We start from the raw sequence: 16730 nt of genomic DNA on the forward strand, positions 1-16730 counted from the left end.
TTTAGGGTGGTGAGCATTCAGGGTTTTTGGGTATGCTGGTTTTATGGTGCTGTGTGTTTGGGTTATTGGGTGTGCTGGTTGGTGATGTGTGTCAGGTGGCTCCCCAGACAGGAATCTCTAAGAAACTATAAATGGATGAAAGGGGTGAATGAGTGTGTTGGGTTGTGTGTTCTTCAGGTGATGAATGAGATGTGCCTGCTGCAGTGAGGGGCTCTGGGTGTCTGGGGTTACTGGTTGTGTTGTGGTGGTTCTGAAGAATTGTGGCAGTTTGGGCCAAGTATCCACCCTCTGTGCAGTCTCCCTCATACAACGAAGGAAATTATTGTATGAAAATTAGCTATACAATAGGGGTGGGACTGGTTAGGAGAGATGTACCCAGATAATCCTCCCAAGTGACCTGCTTCCACATGCTGCAGAGGAAGGTGAAAAAACCCCAAGGTCTCTGCCAATCCGAATGCACCCTAGGATTGCATTTGCCTCTTTCACAGCCACTTAGCTTGGTGGCTCATAGTCAACCTCGGATCAATGAACACACCCAGGTGTCTCTCCTCCTCTGTCACTTCCAACTGATGAGTGCCCAGCTCGTCGCAGAAATTCTTATTAGTAGACCTTTAGTGTATACCTTTGCACTTTGTAATATACAATTTGTCACTCCAGTCTTCAAGGTCATCCAGGCTTTCCTGCATAATATTCTCATCCTGCTCTGCATTGACAATGCACCCCAACTTTGTATCATCAGAAAATTACATTAGCACACTCCTACTTTTTGTGCTAAGCTCATTAATAAAAACATTGACTGATTTGTGCCAAGACTGATCCTTGAGGAACTCCACTAGTGACCTCCTTCCAGTCCAATAGTTCACCTTTCAGCATAACCTTCTCCCCTTTCTCCCAGTTTCTTACCCACCCATGCATCAATCTCTTATCTCACCCAACGGTCACTTTGACATTTACCAGGATAATGATGCTGAGCCACCTGGCTGCAGGAAGGACTCCAGGAGGGATTGTTCCTCCAACTGTCTTGGGTGCAGGGGGAATGTACACACTGCACCATCTCTTTCGATGCTAATGCCTGCTATCTCTTGTATTCCCAGTTAGGTAGTTGGGTTGGTGAGGAGGTGTACGGGGCTAGGCTCTCCCTTCTCTCTGTCTGCTTTGTAGTGACTGAGTGGCTCTAGAAAGAAGTGTCTATGCTTTGCATGTAAAGGGACTGCCATTGTGCCTGGGCCTTGAACAGCAGATGTGGGGCAGTTAGACTTCTCGCACCATCCCTCTCTTCATGCCCTAGACCCTTCATGCGAAAGGTCTAGGGAATACCTGCACTTAATCTTTGGAGACAGTTTTAACATCAGCAAACCCAGACATGATTTTAATAATAGCAAAACATTTATTGTTATCAGCAAAGTATGAAAGCATCAGGGACCATCTATATCACCATTTGCATCTAGATCCCAGTCAGTGTCAACGTATCACTAGAATCAGTCTGTATACACAACCAAATGTATGTACATCTTTACTTTGCGGTAACAGGTGGCAGTAAACACATTTCACAAGTACAAAAACATGCTTTGTAGGATGGTACGTGCTTTGGCAAAGCAAAAACAGCATGAAAAATAAAAATAAAATCAAAAGCAATTATTTCTGCACCTTCAGTTCTAGATGTCTATTACTCACAAACCTCACCACAAAACCTTGCATAGAATGCACACAGATGTCACACAGTAAGCTAACTAAACCCTTGGCACTCCTACCTAGCCCAATTTTGCAATAGTAAGTAATACAGCTGAATTGTTATCTAACTCCTTAATTGACTAGTGAAAGATAAATCAGAAAGAATCAGGTTTAACTTTCAGTTCCCAGGTTGGGTTTGCAGTACTAACAATGGAAAAAAATACCTAGAGTGAGCAAATTTGATCTGGAGATACGGCGAGACAAAAACATGAAACCTACAATGCGATTTTCACAGGAATTTTTAAAAAAGGGAACAAAACCTATAAATGAATTTAAATTTACTCTGATTGAAATTATTCAATTTTATACTATTGAGTACTTCACTTCAGAGAAGAGTAACAGCTTTCCATTTTTTCTGCTTTAAAAAACAAACTAACAAAGCCTTCTCAAGTATTTCCATATAAATACATTATGCAAATTGGAGTCAACCACCCACCACCTGTAATAATAGTGAGGGAAAACAATGAGTCCCAGGCACTCATGTCTAAAGGAATGTGTGTAAGGGGAGTTCACATACTGTGCTCTGCCTTCCCCCGGGGCCCAGCACTGGAGAGGGAGACTTGGGCTATGTCTACCCTGCGGAGCTAGGGGTGTGATTCCCAGTTTGCACTGGCAGACTCATGCTAGCTCTCGTGCAGCTAGCGTGCTAAAAATAGTCACGACTGCATGGGCAGCAGCAGCGGGACAGGCTAGCCACCCTGAGTGCACCCCAGCGGGGTTCAGGCGGGTTTATACTCAGGGAGGCTAGCGTATGCCGCTGCTCATGCTGTCATGGCTACAGTACTATTTTTAGTGTGTTAGCTCAAGGAGAGCTAGCGCGAGTATGTCTACACAAGCTGGGAATCACACCCCAGCTCATAATATAGACATAGCCTCACTCTGAGCCTCTCATGCTGGATGGGCTGCCAAAAAACTGCTTCAGGTCTTGTGGAGTAGTGAAGAAATTCTTTCTCCCATCATACTAAGGAGTGACTTTTGCAGGGTACCACACCCTTGGATTAAGTCCCTTTCTGGTAAGAAGGCGTCTATATTTATTCCACTCTGCACTTGCACTAGGTTCTGGTCTAAGCAAACACATATCTGCTCACCTTGGAATAGCGGTTTACCTGTTTATAGTTTCTCCCAGCACAAATTCTCTTTCTTGGAATCTTGTAAAGGTTATAACTAAAGTCACAGTGTCTTTTCCTTTTCATTCAAATACCTCTTCCTCATTCTCCTTCGTGATTAGAAACTAATGTACAAAAACTGTGGTAATTCCTTTCCAGGCTGTTCTTCACCTGTATGATTCTCAGACTGGGTCTCCTGTTTCTATTTCCCAAATTTTCTGTTTATCTACCAAGGAATCTACAAGTCAACTATTTCTTTATTAGCTTCCTGAAGTGTTCCTGGAGCAGGAGCCCAGCAGTGCATAGTGCATAGCAGATGCGTACATGGCAATATATATTGCTTCTACCATGTATGTATATTGTTCATGTATATACTAAGTCATGTAATTACATTGCACACATTGAATTCATGCATTATAACGGTGATAGCAATTAGCCTTTGGAACAGATTATCAAAGCATGTGATAGATTCACTAGCACAAGGGAGAAAGTATCTTAGCAATTAAGGGCCCATTTCATTCCTTGTGTAGCTCTACTGGCTTCAGTGGAGCTACACCAGGGATGAATTTGGTCCTAAAATGCAGAATGTTGGGGTCCGTACATGTAACAAGCAGTGAAACTTCATTTGTGACTTTTATAGACTCAGAATAACAGGATAAAGAAGTTAAATGTAGCTCAGTCATCATTAAACCAACCCATAATTACTTCAAAAGCAAGTGTAAAAGAATCCAAAAGCATTTTCCATATTATATCACTTTCAGCTTCTTCCCTGGCTCCTGCTTGTTTTGCAGCATAATCTCTCTCTTTTTCTCCTAAAAGTCTCAATTTTTGTTGTTGCAAAACCATCTCCTTTTCTGCCATGTCTTTCTCCCACATTATCCTCTCCTTTTCATCTGGATACTGCTTTTGTTCTTCATCCCTTATTTTTAATTCTTCCTTGAGTTGTTTTATTTGCTCCTCATAATCACGTTTTATTTTCTCTGTCTCTCTTTCCAGCTGCTCTGCATAGTTTTTTTTCAGCTCCTCCGTTTTCTCTTGAAGCTTCTTCTCAGCATAGTTATACATCTCATTCGTGTGATATGTGCCTCCGTTCTCCTGCACCATCTTATCTACCATCCCCAGCAGCTCATTAACCTGGGCATCCCGTTCTTCTCCGGTTGTTCTGTTGTTGAATACACAGTATCGTTTTCCAAATTTTCCTACCAGCTCACAAAGGCCTTGGGCATCAGAGTCTTTTATGAACTCTTCTAATTCGGTACCATCTAAATCATCTTTCCGAGTGAATAACAGGATCATGTACCTCATGGACTCAGCTCCAAAAATATCTTGTATTCGTTTGACTGCTTTTTTTTCCTCCTCAGTGTAACGGCTCAGTGGCACCACTAGAACGATAGCATGGGGCCCTGGGGAGGAGACTACAATACAGCGACTGATCTCTCGACAAGTTTCTTCCACTGGTACATGTGTGTCAAAAATGCCAGGAGTATCAACCACCACCACATTCCTCTCATTCCAGATTCTTGCCCCCTTACTGCAGTTTGCAGTTACAGACTTTGGTGAGAGTTTGGACTCAAACACTTTCTTGCCAAGGATGGTGTTTCCTGTTGCACTTTTCCCAGCTCCAGTTTTACCTACAAGGATGATTCTCAGTTCTGATTCCCCAGTGTAGCGGCTGACATCCCCTGGGGCTGTTGGAACACGTGTGAGATATTCATGACATTACAAAGAAAACCAAGTAGAGATGGGTAGCTTTGAGGATTTCTGCCTATACAACTATAGACATTTGAATGTGCAAAGGTTAAGACGTTTTCACTTTAGAACTGAATGGCACAGTAATTGATGGCCTGATCCAGCTCCCATTCAAGTCACTCCACATTGGGAATCTTTCCACTGACTTCACTAAGAGTTGGATCAGGATCCATGGGCACTAACTTCTCACCTCTGAGGGTTTAGCTTCAGAACTAGTGATCATTGGTTTACTGGCCTCAGAGTCACTCGTGGACACTGGTCCACATCCCAGAAGACCAAGCAGTCTGGGCCATCTCTACACTTGGGAGACACAGGATTGGAAGAGCAGTGTTCCTGGCAGGTCAGGAATGAGGTGCACTGACAGTCTGGGTTAGGAGGGAATATCTTTCAGAGTGGCTGCATGCACTGTCCTTGGCTCTTCAGCCTTTATACTCATGGGCAGTAACGATTATAAAAAGTCGCCAACTATAAAAACCCGTTTTAAAACCTCTTTTGTCATGAGCCCCTGCTACACTTCTGACCTTGTTCCTTGGGGGTTCTTACCCTTATTTAAGATATTTGCATCAACACTCAGTGCAGAACATTAATCTCAAATGGGAAGGAGCTCACCTACAGACAATAAACCTTTAAGTATTTATACTTATATTAATTAAGGGCAAAGAAGGGACAGGATAGAGTCCCGACTGTTATTTCCTTACCATCGGTTTGTTCTTTCTGTATCCAGCTTTCCATTTTTACTTGAAATATCTGTTGAAAAACAATTTTATTTAAAACCTAGAAGAGCCTTCACACAGAAGAACGTACTACAGATATTCAGATAAAAGAGAAACTTCAACAACCATCTATGAATACTTTTGTGTCATATATGAAGTCGCCCCTCTGTCTTTCAACTGGAAAGGATTATGGCAGAAAATTAAATGCAAAAGAAGCTAAATGTGAATGACACATTTTGAAGACCCTTTACTAAAAATTGTGAAGAAAATCTGGACCTGATTTTGAATACTGGCCTCTAATTTAGCACCTGAATTTTTATAGGCATATTTAATTCATAGAATCATAGAATATCAGGGTTGGAAGGGACCTCAGGAGGTCATCTAGTCCAACCCCTTGCTCAAAGCAGGACCAATCCCCAACTAAATCATCCCAGCCAGGGCTTTGTCAAGCCTGACCTTAGAAACCTCTAAGGAAGGAGATTCTACCACCTCCCTAGGTAACCCATTCCAGTGCTTCACCACCCTCCTAGTGAAAAAGTTTTTCCTAACATCCAATCTAAACCTCCCACACTGCAACTTGAGACCATTACTCCTTGTCCTGTCATCTTCTACCACTGAGAACAGTCTAGATCCATCCTCTTTGGAACCCCCTTTCAGGTAGTTGAAAGCAGCTATCAAATCCCCCCTCATTCTTCTCTTCTACAGACTAAACAATCCCAGTTCCCTCAGCCTCTCCTCATAAATCATGTGTTCCACTCCCCTCATCATTTTTGTTGCCCTTCGCTGGACTCTCTCCAATTTCTCCACATCCTTCTTGTAGTGTGGGGCCCAAAACTGGACACAGTACTCCAGATGACGCCTCACAAATGCCGAATAGAGGGAAATGATCACATCTCTCGATCTGCTGGCAATGCTCCTACTTGTACAGCCCAAAATGCTGTTAGCCTTCTTGGCAACAAGGGCACACTGTTGACTAATATCCAGCTTCTTGTCCACTGTAACCCCTAGGTCCTTTTCTGCAGAACTGCTGCCTAGCCATTCGGTCCCTAGTCTGTAGCAGTGCATGGGATTCTTCCTTCCTAAGTGCAGGACTCTGCACTTGTCCTTGTTGAACCTCATCAGATTTCTTTTGGCCCAGTCCTCTAATTTGTCTAGGGCCCTCTGTATCCTATCCCTACTCTCCAGCGTATCTACCTCTCCTCCCAGTTTACTGTCCTCTGCAAACTTGCTGAGGGTGCAATCCACGCCATCCTCCAGATCATTAATGAAGATATTGAACAAAACAGCCCCAGGACCAACCCTTGGGGCACTCCGCTTGATACTGGCTGCCAACTAGATATGGAGCCATTGATCACTACCCTATGAACCTACTAGCAAAGGGAAGGGGAGGCACCACCTAGATCCAAGTGCTCCTTACCCCAGAGGGTGGGCTGTCTCCTCTGCACACATCTGAGTCTAGGGGAATGATGGGGGCAGGGGTGGCCTCAGCTGAGCACCATTTTATGCCCTCCCATCAGAGGGCAGGAGCCGATTTATATGATATCACAAACCTAACCATTCAAAAATCCTGAGTAAGACAGAAAACCCACAAGATTGGCTTAAGAATCTCAGGATTTTTACAACTAATAAATTTGGGGTTATTTTTAGTTTCCTTCTGGTTTTTGAGCCTTTAGGGTACAATCTCCTCACATTTGCAAGCTTTTCTCTCCAACTATGAGGGCTAGAAACTTAATAAGAAACTGAGAGTCACATGTATTCACAAGACTCCATGAGCTGAAGCTTTAGGAAAAACACCAATTACCATGAGAGTCATGATCAAATCATAAAAGTTGGCAACACTGCTTACAATTCAATGTTCAGCCTGAAACAAACACGGACAATGGTAAATAAATAAATAAGGAGACAGGCAAGAAAACAATATCTCACTTTTTAAAGTCTCATGAAATTTAAGCCAACGTCAGAAGTTTAGGGGGTCCGGCTTGTGATTTTTGAACTCCTCAGTCTTGGCTATATTGACAAGAAGGGTTTCTTCAGGTATGTTGGCAACAAGAAGAAAGCCAAGGAAAGTGTGGGCCCCTTAATGAATGAGGGAGGCAACCTAGTGACAGAGGATGTGGAAAAAGCTAATGTACTCAATGCTTTTTTTGCCTCTGTCTTCACTAACAAGGTCAGCTCCCAGACTGCTACGCTGGGCATCACAAAATGGGGAAGAGATGGCCAGCCCTCTGTGGAGATAGAGGTGGTTAGGGACTATTTAGAAAAGCTGGACATGCACAAGTCCATGGGGCCGGACGAGTTGCATCCGAGAGTGCTGAAGGAATTGGCGGCTGTGATTGCAGAGCCATTGGCCATTATCTTTGAAAACTCGTGGCGAACGGGGGAAGTCCCGGATGACTGGAAAAAGGCTAATGTAGTGCCAATCTTTAAAAAAGGGAAGAAGGAGGATCCTGGGAACTACAGGCCAGTCAGCCTCACCTCAGTCCCTGGAAAAATCATGGAGCAGGTCCTCAAAGAATCAATCTTGAAGTACTTGCATGAGAGGAAAGTGATCAGGAACAGCCGGCATGGATTCACCAAGGGAAGGTCATGCCTGACTAATCTAATCACCTTCTGTGATGAGATTACTGGTTCTGTGGATGAAGGGAAAGCAGTGGATGTATTGTTTCTTGACTTTAGCAAAGCTTTTGACACGGTCTCCCACAGTATTCTTGTCAGCAAGTTAAGGAAGTATGGGCTGGATGAATGCACTATAAGGTGGGTAGAAAGCTGGCTAGATTGTCGGGCTCAACGGGTAGTGATCAATGGCTCCATGTCTAGTTGGCAGCCGGTGTCAAGTGGAGTGCCCCAGGGGTCAGTCCTGGGGCCGATTTTGTTCAATATCTTCATAAATGATCTGGAGGATGGTGTAGATTGCACTCTCAGCAAATTTGCGGATGATACTAAACTGGGAGGAGTGGTAGATACGCTGGAGGGGAGGGATAGGATACAGAAGGACCTAGACAAATTGGAGGATTGGGCCAAAAGAAATCTGATGAGGTTCAATAAGGATAAGTGCAGGGTCCTGCACTTAGGATGGAAGAATCCCATGCACCGCTACAGACTAGGGACCGAATGGCTAGGCAGCAGTTCTGCGGAAAAGGACCTAGGGATGACAGTGGATGAGAAGCTGGATATGAGTCAGCAGTGTGCCCTTGTTGCCAAGAAGGCCAATGGCATTTTGGGATGTATAAGTAGGGGCATAGCAAGCAGATCGAGGGACGTGATCGTTCCCCTCTATTCGACATTGGTGAGGCCTCATCTGGAGTACTGTGTCCAGTTTTGGGCCCCACACTACAAGAAGGATGTGGATAAATTGGAGAGAGTCCAGCGAAGGGCAACAAAAATGATTAGGGGTCTGGAACACATGACTTATGAGGAGAGGCTGAGGGAGCTGGGATTGTTTAGCCTGCAGAAGAGAAGAATGAGGGGAGATTTGATAGCTGCTTTCAACTACCTGAAAGGGGGTTCCAGAGAGGATGGCTCTAGACTGTTCTCAATGGTAGCAGATGACAGAACGAGGAGTAATGGTCTCAAGTTGCAGTGGGGGAGGTTTAGATTGGATATTAGGAAAAACTTTTTCACTATGAGGGTGGTGAAACAATGGAATGCGTTGCCTAGGAAGGTGGTAGAATCTCCTTCCTTAGAGGTTTTTAAGGTCAGGCTTGACAAAGCCCTGGCTGGGATGATTTAACTGGGAATTGGTCCTACTTCGAGCAGGGGGTTGGACTAGATGACCTTCTGGGGTCCCTTCCAACCCTGATATTCTATGATTCTATGATTCTATGACTCTCTCCCCACACCCCATTCCTCCTTCTACCTGGAGAGGAAAGGGATGGCAAGCCGGGGAGTTGAGACTTACTACTGCTCAGCATAGAGGACTCTGCCTAGCCCGTAGGCTATGTCCACACTTGTGGCAGTGGGTAGCATACAGAGACTGTATGCCCAGCTAGCATGGGTGTAACTAGCAGTGTAGATGGTGAGGCGCACCTTAGGCAAGTATCAGAGTAACAGCCATGTTAGTCTGTATTTGCAAAAAGAAAAGGAGTACTTGTGGCACCTTAGAGACTTACCAATTTATTTGAGCATAAGCTTTCGTGAGCTACAGCCCACTTCATCGGATGCAACGATGAAGTGAGCTGTAGCTCACGAAAGCTTATGCTCAAATAAATTGGTTAGTCTCTAAGGTGCCACAAGTCCTCCTTTCCTTAGGCAAGTAGAGTGCCCTACATGCCTGAACCCCAGTGTTTTACACCAAGGGTGGGCAAACTTTTTGGCCCCAGGGCCACGTTGGGGTTGCAAAATTGTACGGAGGACCGGGTAGGGAAGGCTGTGCCTCCCTAAACAGACTGGCCCCGCCCCCATCCGACCCCCACCCACTTCCCGCCCCCTGACTACCCTCCTCAGAACCATCGACACATCCAAACCACCCCTGCTCCTTGTCCCCTGACCACCTCCTCCCGAGACTCCCCTGACCCTAACTGCCCGGGACCCCAGCCCCTCTCCAACCCACCCTACTCCCTGTCCCCTGACCACTCCCTCCAGAGACCCCCCCAGACCCCACCCCCTACCCACCCCACCCCACTCCCTATCCCCTGACTGCCCCAGCCTCTATCCACAGCCCCGCCCCCTGACTGCCCCCCGGGACTCCCTGCCCCTTATCCAACCACCCCTCCCCGGCTCCAGCCCCCATCCCTTGACTGCTCCCCTAGAACCTTCACCCCATCCAACCCCCACCCCATTCCCTGTCCCCTGACTGCCCCAACCCCCATCCACAGCCCCGCCCCCGACTTCCCCCCGGGACTCCCTGCCCCTTATCCAACCACCCCCCCAACCCCCATCCACTGACCGCCCCCCTAGAACCTTTGCCCCATCCAACCCCCACCCCACTCCCTGTCCCCTGACTGCCCCAACCCCTATCCACAGCTCTGCCCCCTGACCCTCTGCCCCCATCTCCTTCCTTAGAAGTTTTTAAGGTCAGGCTTAACAAAGCCCTGGCTGGGATGATTTAGTGGGGGATTGGTCCTGCTTTGAGCAGGGGGTTGGACTAGATGACCTCCTGAGGTCCCTTCCAACCCTGATATTCTATGATTCTATGACTGCCCCCCAGGACTCCCTGCCCCATTTCCAACCTCCTCAGCCCCCATCCCCTGACCGCCCCCCTAGAACCTTCGCCGCATCCAACCCCCACCCCACTCCCTGTCCCCTGACTGCCCCAACCCCATCCACAGCCCCGCCCCCGACTGCCCCCCGGCTGAGATGGTCAGCGTGTGCACTGGAGCTCTCAGAGCTGACCAGAGATTCAAGTTTGCAGTTAGTGCTCAAATACCTGTAGCAGGCATGACTGGCATGCGTGTGTTCTTGATGCCCATCCTTGTCTCCATATTAACATTCCCCTATCTGGGTGTGTGGCTTAACCCAGTCCCCCAGGCCAAGTCATTCCTCACTCCAAACCCTCCCCTAGCTAAAGTGTTGTGTAACAGGAGACTCTGTTGTGTCATAAAGAAGGTGCTTATGTTGCTGAAACCTCAGCCATACTTCAGCTCCCTGTCCTTGGCAGGAGTGTTCCCCCTCCACGCCGCTGAGCTCCCTTAGTGTTTGTTATTTTCCTAGGGCTCACTCCGGCCTGTAGCCCAGAGTCGCTTGGTGGCCAGGAGGCAACGTTCTTGTGACTGCCAGAGTGGATTCCCTTAAACTACCCATCCTGCTCAACAGCCTTTTACCTGCACCTCTTTGTGCAACCCTCCAAACTTCTGCTGTGCTGCATCCAGCCCATTATTGGAGGAGTTGTGAAGAGCAGTGAGGAGAGAAATAATACAAAGGGATTGTCAAGGTTCCTTCCCCACTCTGAACTCTAGGGTACAGACGTGGGGACCTGTATGAAAACCTCCTAAGCTTACTTTTACCAGCTTAGGTTAAAACTTCCCCAAGTTACAAACTATTTTACCCTTTGCCCTTGGACTTCCACTGACACCACCAAACATTTATCTGGGCTTACTGGGAAAACGTGGTTTGGAAACGTCTTTCCCCCAAAAATCCTCCCAACACTTGCACCCCACTTCCTGGGAAAGGTTTGGTAAAAATCCTCACCAATTTGCATAGGTGACCACAGACCCAAGCCCTTGGATCTTAGAACAATGAAAAAGCATTCAGTTTCCTTACAAGAAGACTTTTAATAGAAGAAACAGTAAAAAGAAAAGGATCACCTCTGTAAAATCAGGATGGTGAATACCTTACAGGGTAATTAGATTCAAAACGTAGAGAATTCCTCTAGGCAAAATCTTAAGTTATAAAAAGACACACAGACAGAAATATTCATTCTATTCAGCATAACTTATTTTCTCAGCCATTTAAAGAAATCATAATCTAAAGCATATCTAGCTAGATTACTTACTAAGTTCTAAGACTCCATTCTTGTTCCGTCCCCGGCAAAAGCCTCTCCCAGACAGACACAGACCCCTTTGATGTTCTCCCTCTTCCCAGCTTTTGAAAGTATCTTGTCTCCTCATTGGTCATTTTAGTCAGGTGCCAGCGAGGTTATCCTAGCTTCTTAACCCTTTACAGGTGAAAGGGTTTTTCCTCTGGCCAGGAGGGATTTTAAAGGTGTGTACCCTTCCCTTTATATTTATGACAGGGATCCAGAGAGATTCTAACAGAAAATGAGAAATGAGAATCATCTTGAAAAAATGCATCTCTGGAAAATAATCCAAACTACTGACTGAGTAGAAAGGAGAAACTTGGGAAGCACTGCTACAGAAAGAAACGTGGGGGGGAACTACAGTGGGGAGCAAGGCCAGGTTTTTTTGGGAGCTGCAGATACAAAGGCATCACATGAGAGAACAAGGAGTAATAACCCTAATATATGGCTCTGTTGATACTGCACCATCAATATTGCATTTAATTCTGCGCACCACCTTTCCAAAGAGCTATTGACAAAATGAAGAGAGTTCACAGAAGTGCAAAAATTATCTAAGGGCTGAACGAACTGGGGAAGATTAAAAGAGCTACACATGTATGGCTAAGATGCATCACAACTAAGGGCACAAAATAACCGTCTAGCAATATCTAAGTGTTTTAACACCAAGAAGGGAGAGACATTAGTTATGGTGGTACAAGGGAGTATAACAGGAGTAACAGAATAAAGCTACACCAAGAGAAAACTTAGGCTGGACCTGAAGAAAAATTTCCTGAGCGTGAGATGCATTTTACTAGACTGCAAACTATTTTCCTCAAGGGAAGAGATGGGAACCCTGCCACTTGGGACATTTAAAACTAGACTGAAAAAATTCCTATAAATGTCCTTTCTGGAATAACTCTGCATTCATGGGGAGATAGAGTGGATGATCCACGAGGCCTTTTCCATCTCTAACTGCTGTGACTTTACAACTGGAGGGTTTTAAATCACCCCGAAGCATGCCTGAACACTGGAGACCTGCAGACTCTGAGGGACAGGAAGTTTCCTGTGTTTATGTGAAGGTTACTAGCATATGGTCTGATATTACACACACACGCAACCCCACATTAACTGTAGTTTCAATCAGGTTATGAGACATCAGAATCTAATCTGGTCTAGAAAAGATTTGGAAACCTGATATAGAAAAGCTGTCATCTCACTGCCTATCGCTGTGCCTGCAGGCATGGTCGAGCTATCTTCTCTGCTGGCTAAAAGTAGAGACGAATAGCAGCCTGTTACTTGGGTTTTCTCCCTTTGACTCCAGCATTTTCACAAACCTTTTTCCTTTAAACATATCACAGGAGTTTAAAACAAATTTGCCCTCCCCCATACACATAAACACACCTGTGTGCTGCTTTCTTAGCCTGAGGAACAACAGTGTGGTCTTCCTGCAGATCTGGCCAACTTCTCCACTGTTCTTCCAAGCTGCGGCTGCTCCTGTTTTATCGGGGAAGAGGATGTTCTCTTCTGGCGTCTGTTGAATAAGCTCAGTCAGAGAAAAAAGTTCAGTTTCACTATGAGTATGTGCTGGGGGTGGGGAGAAAGGAGGAGGGGTTAGCAATCAGCCAATTGCCTTTGCCAGAAAGCCTCTCAGAGAGTTTTACAGACACTGAGCGATGTGCCCCTGTTTCAGAGATGAAGAAAGCATCCCATAAGCATTCAAAAAATAATCCCACTGTCCAATAGAGTCCTCAGTCCCACTGTCAGTGGATAGATCAGGGAAAACATTATTTTTATAAAGATCGTCCATCTTCTTTAGCCCAACAGCTCCAAATCACTGACCCACTTCTCAGTTCCAGTGTTTCTGGCACTTAGTACTCTAGCTTCTCCTCACCCAATGCCTGACCTTAAGGGTGGACCTCTGTGTTTATCCCCAGGGCACCCCCACTGCCACCTGCTATTCCAAGCTGTGTGCTCTAACCTGCCAGAGAGCTCAGGTTTCTCCAAACTCGAGTGCCCTGACTTTGAGCAGCCAAATCTCGAAGGCAGCCTGGAGCACAAACACGAGAATGAGAGGCAGTCGGCACTGGCTAAGACAGCCATATATCATGGAAAGCATTTGGCTTCATAGAATCATAGAATATCAGAGTTGGAAGGGACCTCTGGAGGTCATCTAGTCCAACCCCCTGCCCAGAGCAGGACCAATCCCCAACTAAATCAGCCCAGCCAGGGCTTTGTCAAGACTGACCTTAAAAACTTCTAAGGAAGGGGATTCCACCACCTCCCTAGGTAACGCATTCCAGTGTTTCACCACCCTCCTAGTGAAAAAGCTTTTCCTAATATCCAACCTAAATCTCCCCCACTGCAATTTGAGACCATTACTCCTTGTCCTGTCATCTGCTATCACTGAGAATAGTCTAGAACCATCCTCTTTGGATCCACCTTTCAGGTAGTTAAAAGCAGCTATCAAATCCCCCCTCATTCTTCTCTTCCGTAGACTAAACAATCCCAGTTCCCTCAGCCTCTCCTCATAAGTCATGTGTTCCAGTCCCCTAATCATTTTTGTTGCCCTCCACTGGATGTTTTCCAATTTTTCCACATCCTTCTTGTAGTATGGGGACCAAAGATGGACACAGTACTCCAGATGAGGCCTCACCAATGTCGAATAGAGGGGAATGATCACGTCCGTCAATCTGCTGGCAATGCCGCTATATATACACATCCCAAAATGCCATTGGCCTTCTTGGCAACAACAGCACACTGTTGATTCATATCCAGCTTCTCGTCCTCTGTAACCCCTAGGTCCTTTTCTGCAGAACTGCTGCCTAGCCATTCGGTCCCTAGTCTGTAGCGGTGCATTGGATTCTTCCGTCCTAAGTGCAGGACTCTGCACTTGTCCTTGTTGAACCTCATCAGATTTCTTTTGGCCCAATCCTCCAATTTGTCTAGGACCCTCTGTATCCTATCCCTACCCTCCAGCGTATCTACCTCTCCTCCCAGTTTAGTGTCATCTGCAAACTTGCTGAGGGTGCAATCCACACCATCCTCCAGATCATTAATGAAGATATTGAACAAAACCGGCCCCAGGACCGACCCTTGGGGCACTCCACATGATACCGGCTGCCAACTAGACATGGAGCCATTGATCACTACCCGTTGAGCCCGATGATCTAGCCAACTTTCTACTCACCTTATAGTGCATTCATCCAGCCCATACTTCTTTAACTTGCTGGCAAGAACACCGTGGGAGACCATGTCAAAAGCTTTGCTAAAGTCAAGGAACAACACGTCCACTGCTTTCCCTTCATCCACAGAACCAGTTATCTTGTCATAGAAAGCAATTAGATTAGTCAGGCTTGACTTGCCCTTGGTGAATCCATGCTGACTGTTCCTGATCACTTTCCTCTCATGCAAGTGCTTCAGGATTGATTCCTTGAGGACCTGCTCCATGATTTTTCCAGGGACTGAGGTGAGGCTGACTGGCCTGTAGTTCCCAGGATCCTCCTCCTTCCCTTTTTTAAAGATGGGCACTACATTAGCCTTTTTCCAGTCATCCGGGACTTCCCCCGATCACCATGAGTTTTCAAAGATAATGGCCAAAGGTTCTGCAATCACATCCGCCAACTCCTTTAGCACTCTTGGATGCAAGGCATCTGGCCCCATGGACTTGTGCACGTCCAGCTTTTCTAAATAGTCCCTAACCACTTCTTTCTCCACAGAGGGCTGGTCACCTCTTCCCCATGCTGTGCTGCCCAGTGCAGTAGTCTGGGAGCTGACCTTGTTCGTGAAGACAGAGGCAAAAAAAGCATTGAGTACTTTAGCTTTTTCCACATCCTCTGTCACTAGGTTGCCTCCCTCATTCAATAAGGGGCCCAAACTTTCCTTGACTTTCTTCTTGTTGCTAACATACCTGAAGAAACCCTTCTTGTTACTCTTAACATCTCTTGCTAGCTGCAACTCCAGGTGTGATTTGGCCTTCCTGATTTCACTCCTGCATGCCCGACCAATATTTTTATACTCTTCCCTGGTCATTTGTCCAATCTTCCACTTCTTGTAAACTTCGTTTGGGTCTCCTGCAGGAAAATTACAGAGTAACCTCCCTCCCAAAAGAAGCAGAGCACCTGGCATCTGTGAAGACCCATCCTATAGCCCCGGGTGTTGAAGGTGGCAAAAATGAGGGCTGGGGAGGATCCTCACAGACAGAAGTGCCGGCGGACCCCAGCGGGCTTCCCAACAATCCGTAACTGACCCTAAATGCCAGCAGGGAGTCATGGAAGTTGTGGGTCTGCAATGGGCCATGACATCCTGCCTCCCAGTCCCCCTACCCTCCTCAAAAATGGCCCTCATGTCTTGAAGAACGAGGTGAAAGTCCCCCAAGTGCTGGAGAGCGAGCTGCACGTTACCCTTGATACCACGGGTGTCTACCAGGCAGCAGTGCAGCTTGTTCTGCACTGCAGTCGTCCTCCGCTGGGCCCCTGTGATGACCCTGCGGGCCACAGAGACGGGAAAAAGGGGGCATCCTCCTGGTGCGGTGCCCGTATCAGTGGTGCTGTGCAACTCGTCCCCACCTCTGGAACGGGACGGGGCGGCGGAGGAAAGAGAGCAGCCCGAAGAGGGGGAGGGATGGGAGTCACGAAAAACGCCCCCTGAGTGTTGTCTGAAATGGGACAACCCTGGGGGGTGGCATCAGTATGGGAGGTGGAGGGGAAGGAGATGGGCAACACAACAGGGGCGGTAGCAGGGCTGGGGTCAGGAACAGGGGCAAGGGTGGATGGGAGCTCAGGATCCCCGGCAGCTACGCTACCTGTGCATGGCACCTCTTAACCAGGTTCAGGGGCTGTGGGGATGGGGACAGGAGAGGGACCCTCACTGCCGCCAGGCCCAGGGACCGCAATAAGTTCAGCGCCCACAGCCATGGTGTCAGGCATGGTGGCATCCACAATAGGGCCCCCAACCAGAAGGGAAGGTAGCCACTCCACCTCAGAAAGGGGCACACCCAAG

At 46.8% G+C, this 16730-nt stretch overlaps 1 protein-coding gene across 2 annotated transcripts; it reads right to left on the bottom strand.

Moving 5' to 3' along the window:
• Positions 1–1373: 1373 nt before the first annotated feature.
• LOC144260064 (GTPase IMAP family member 9-like) lies at positions 1374–13259 on the bottom strand. 2 transcript variants are annotated; one of them, XM_077808594.1, is made up of 4 exons: positions 13134–13259; positions 11730–11984; positions 5285–5333; positions 1374–4525 (listed from the first exon to the last, which is right to left on the bottom strand). In XM_077808594.1, exons 3-4 carry the CDS (start codon positions 5316–5318, stop codon positions 3513–3515), a joined length of 1047 nt encoding a protein of 348 aa, XP_077664720.1. In that variant the 5' UTR covers positions 5319–5333; positions 11730–11984; positions 13134–13259; the 3' UTR covers positions 1374–3512. The 2 variants fall into 2 exon arrangements, with proteins under 2 accessions (XP_077664720.1, XP_077664719.1); XM_077808593.1 differs by lacking the exon at positions 11730–11984 and having other exon boundaries at positions 13134–13256.
• Between the last annotated feature and the right edge of the window lie 3471 nt (positions 13260–16730).

This window comes from Eretmochelys imbricata, chromosome 2 (genome assembly GCF_965152235.1).
Source record: "Eretmochelys imbricata isolate rEreImb1 chromosome 2, rEreImb1.hap1, whole genome shotgun sequence".
NCBI classification, from domain to species: domain Eukaryota; kingdom Metazoa; phylum Chordata; order Testudines; family Cheloniidae; genus Eretmochelys; species Eretmochelys imbricata.

Excerpts from the sequence above, each read along its gene's own strand:
- LOC144260064 (XM_077808594.1), bottom strand. The coding sequence starts at position 5,318 with ATGGAAAGCTGGATACAGAAAGAACAAACCGATG. Across the intron at positions 4,526-5,284 it reads ACAGAAAGAACAAACCGATG|CCCCAGGGGATGTCAGCCGC; the intron begins GTAAGGAAATAA and ends GTGTTCCAACAG.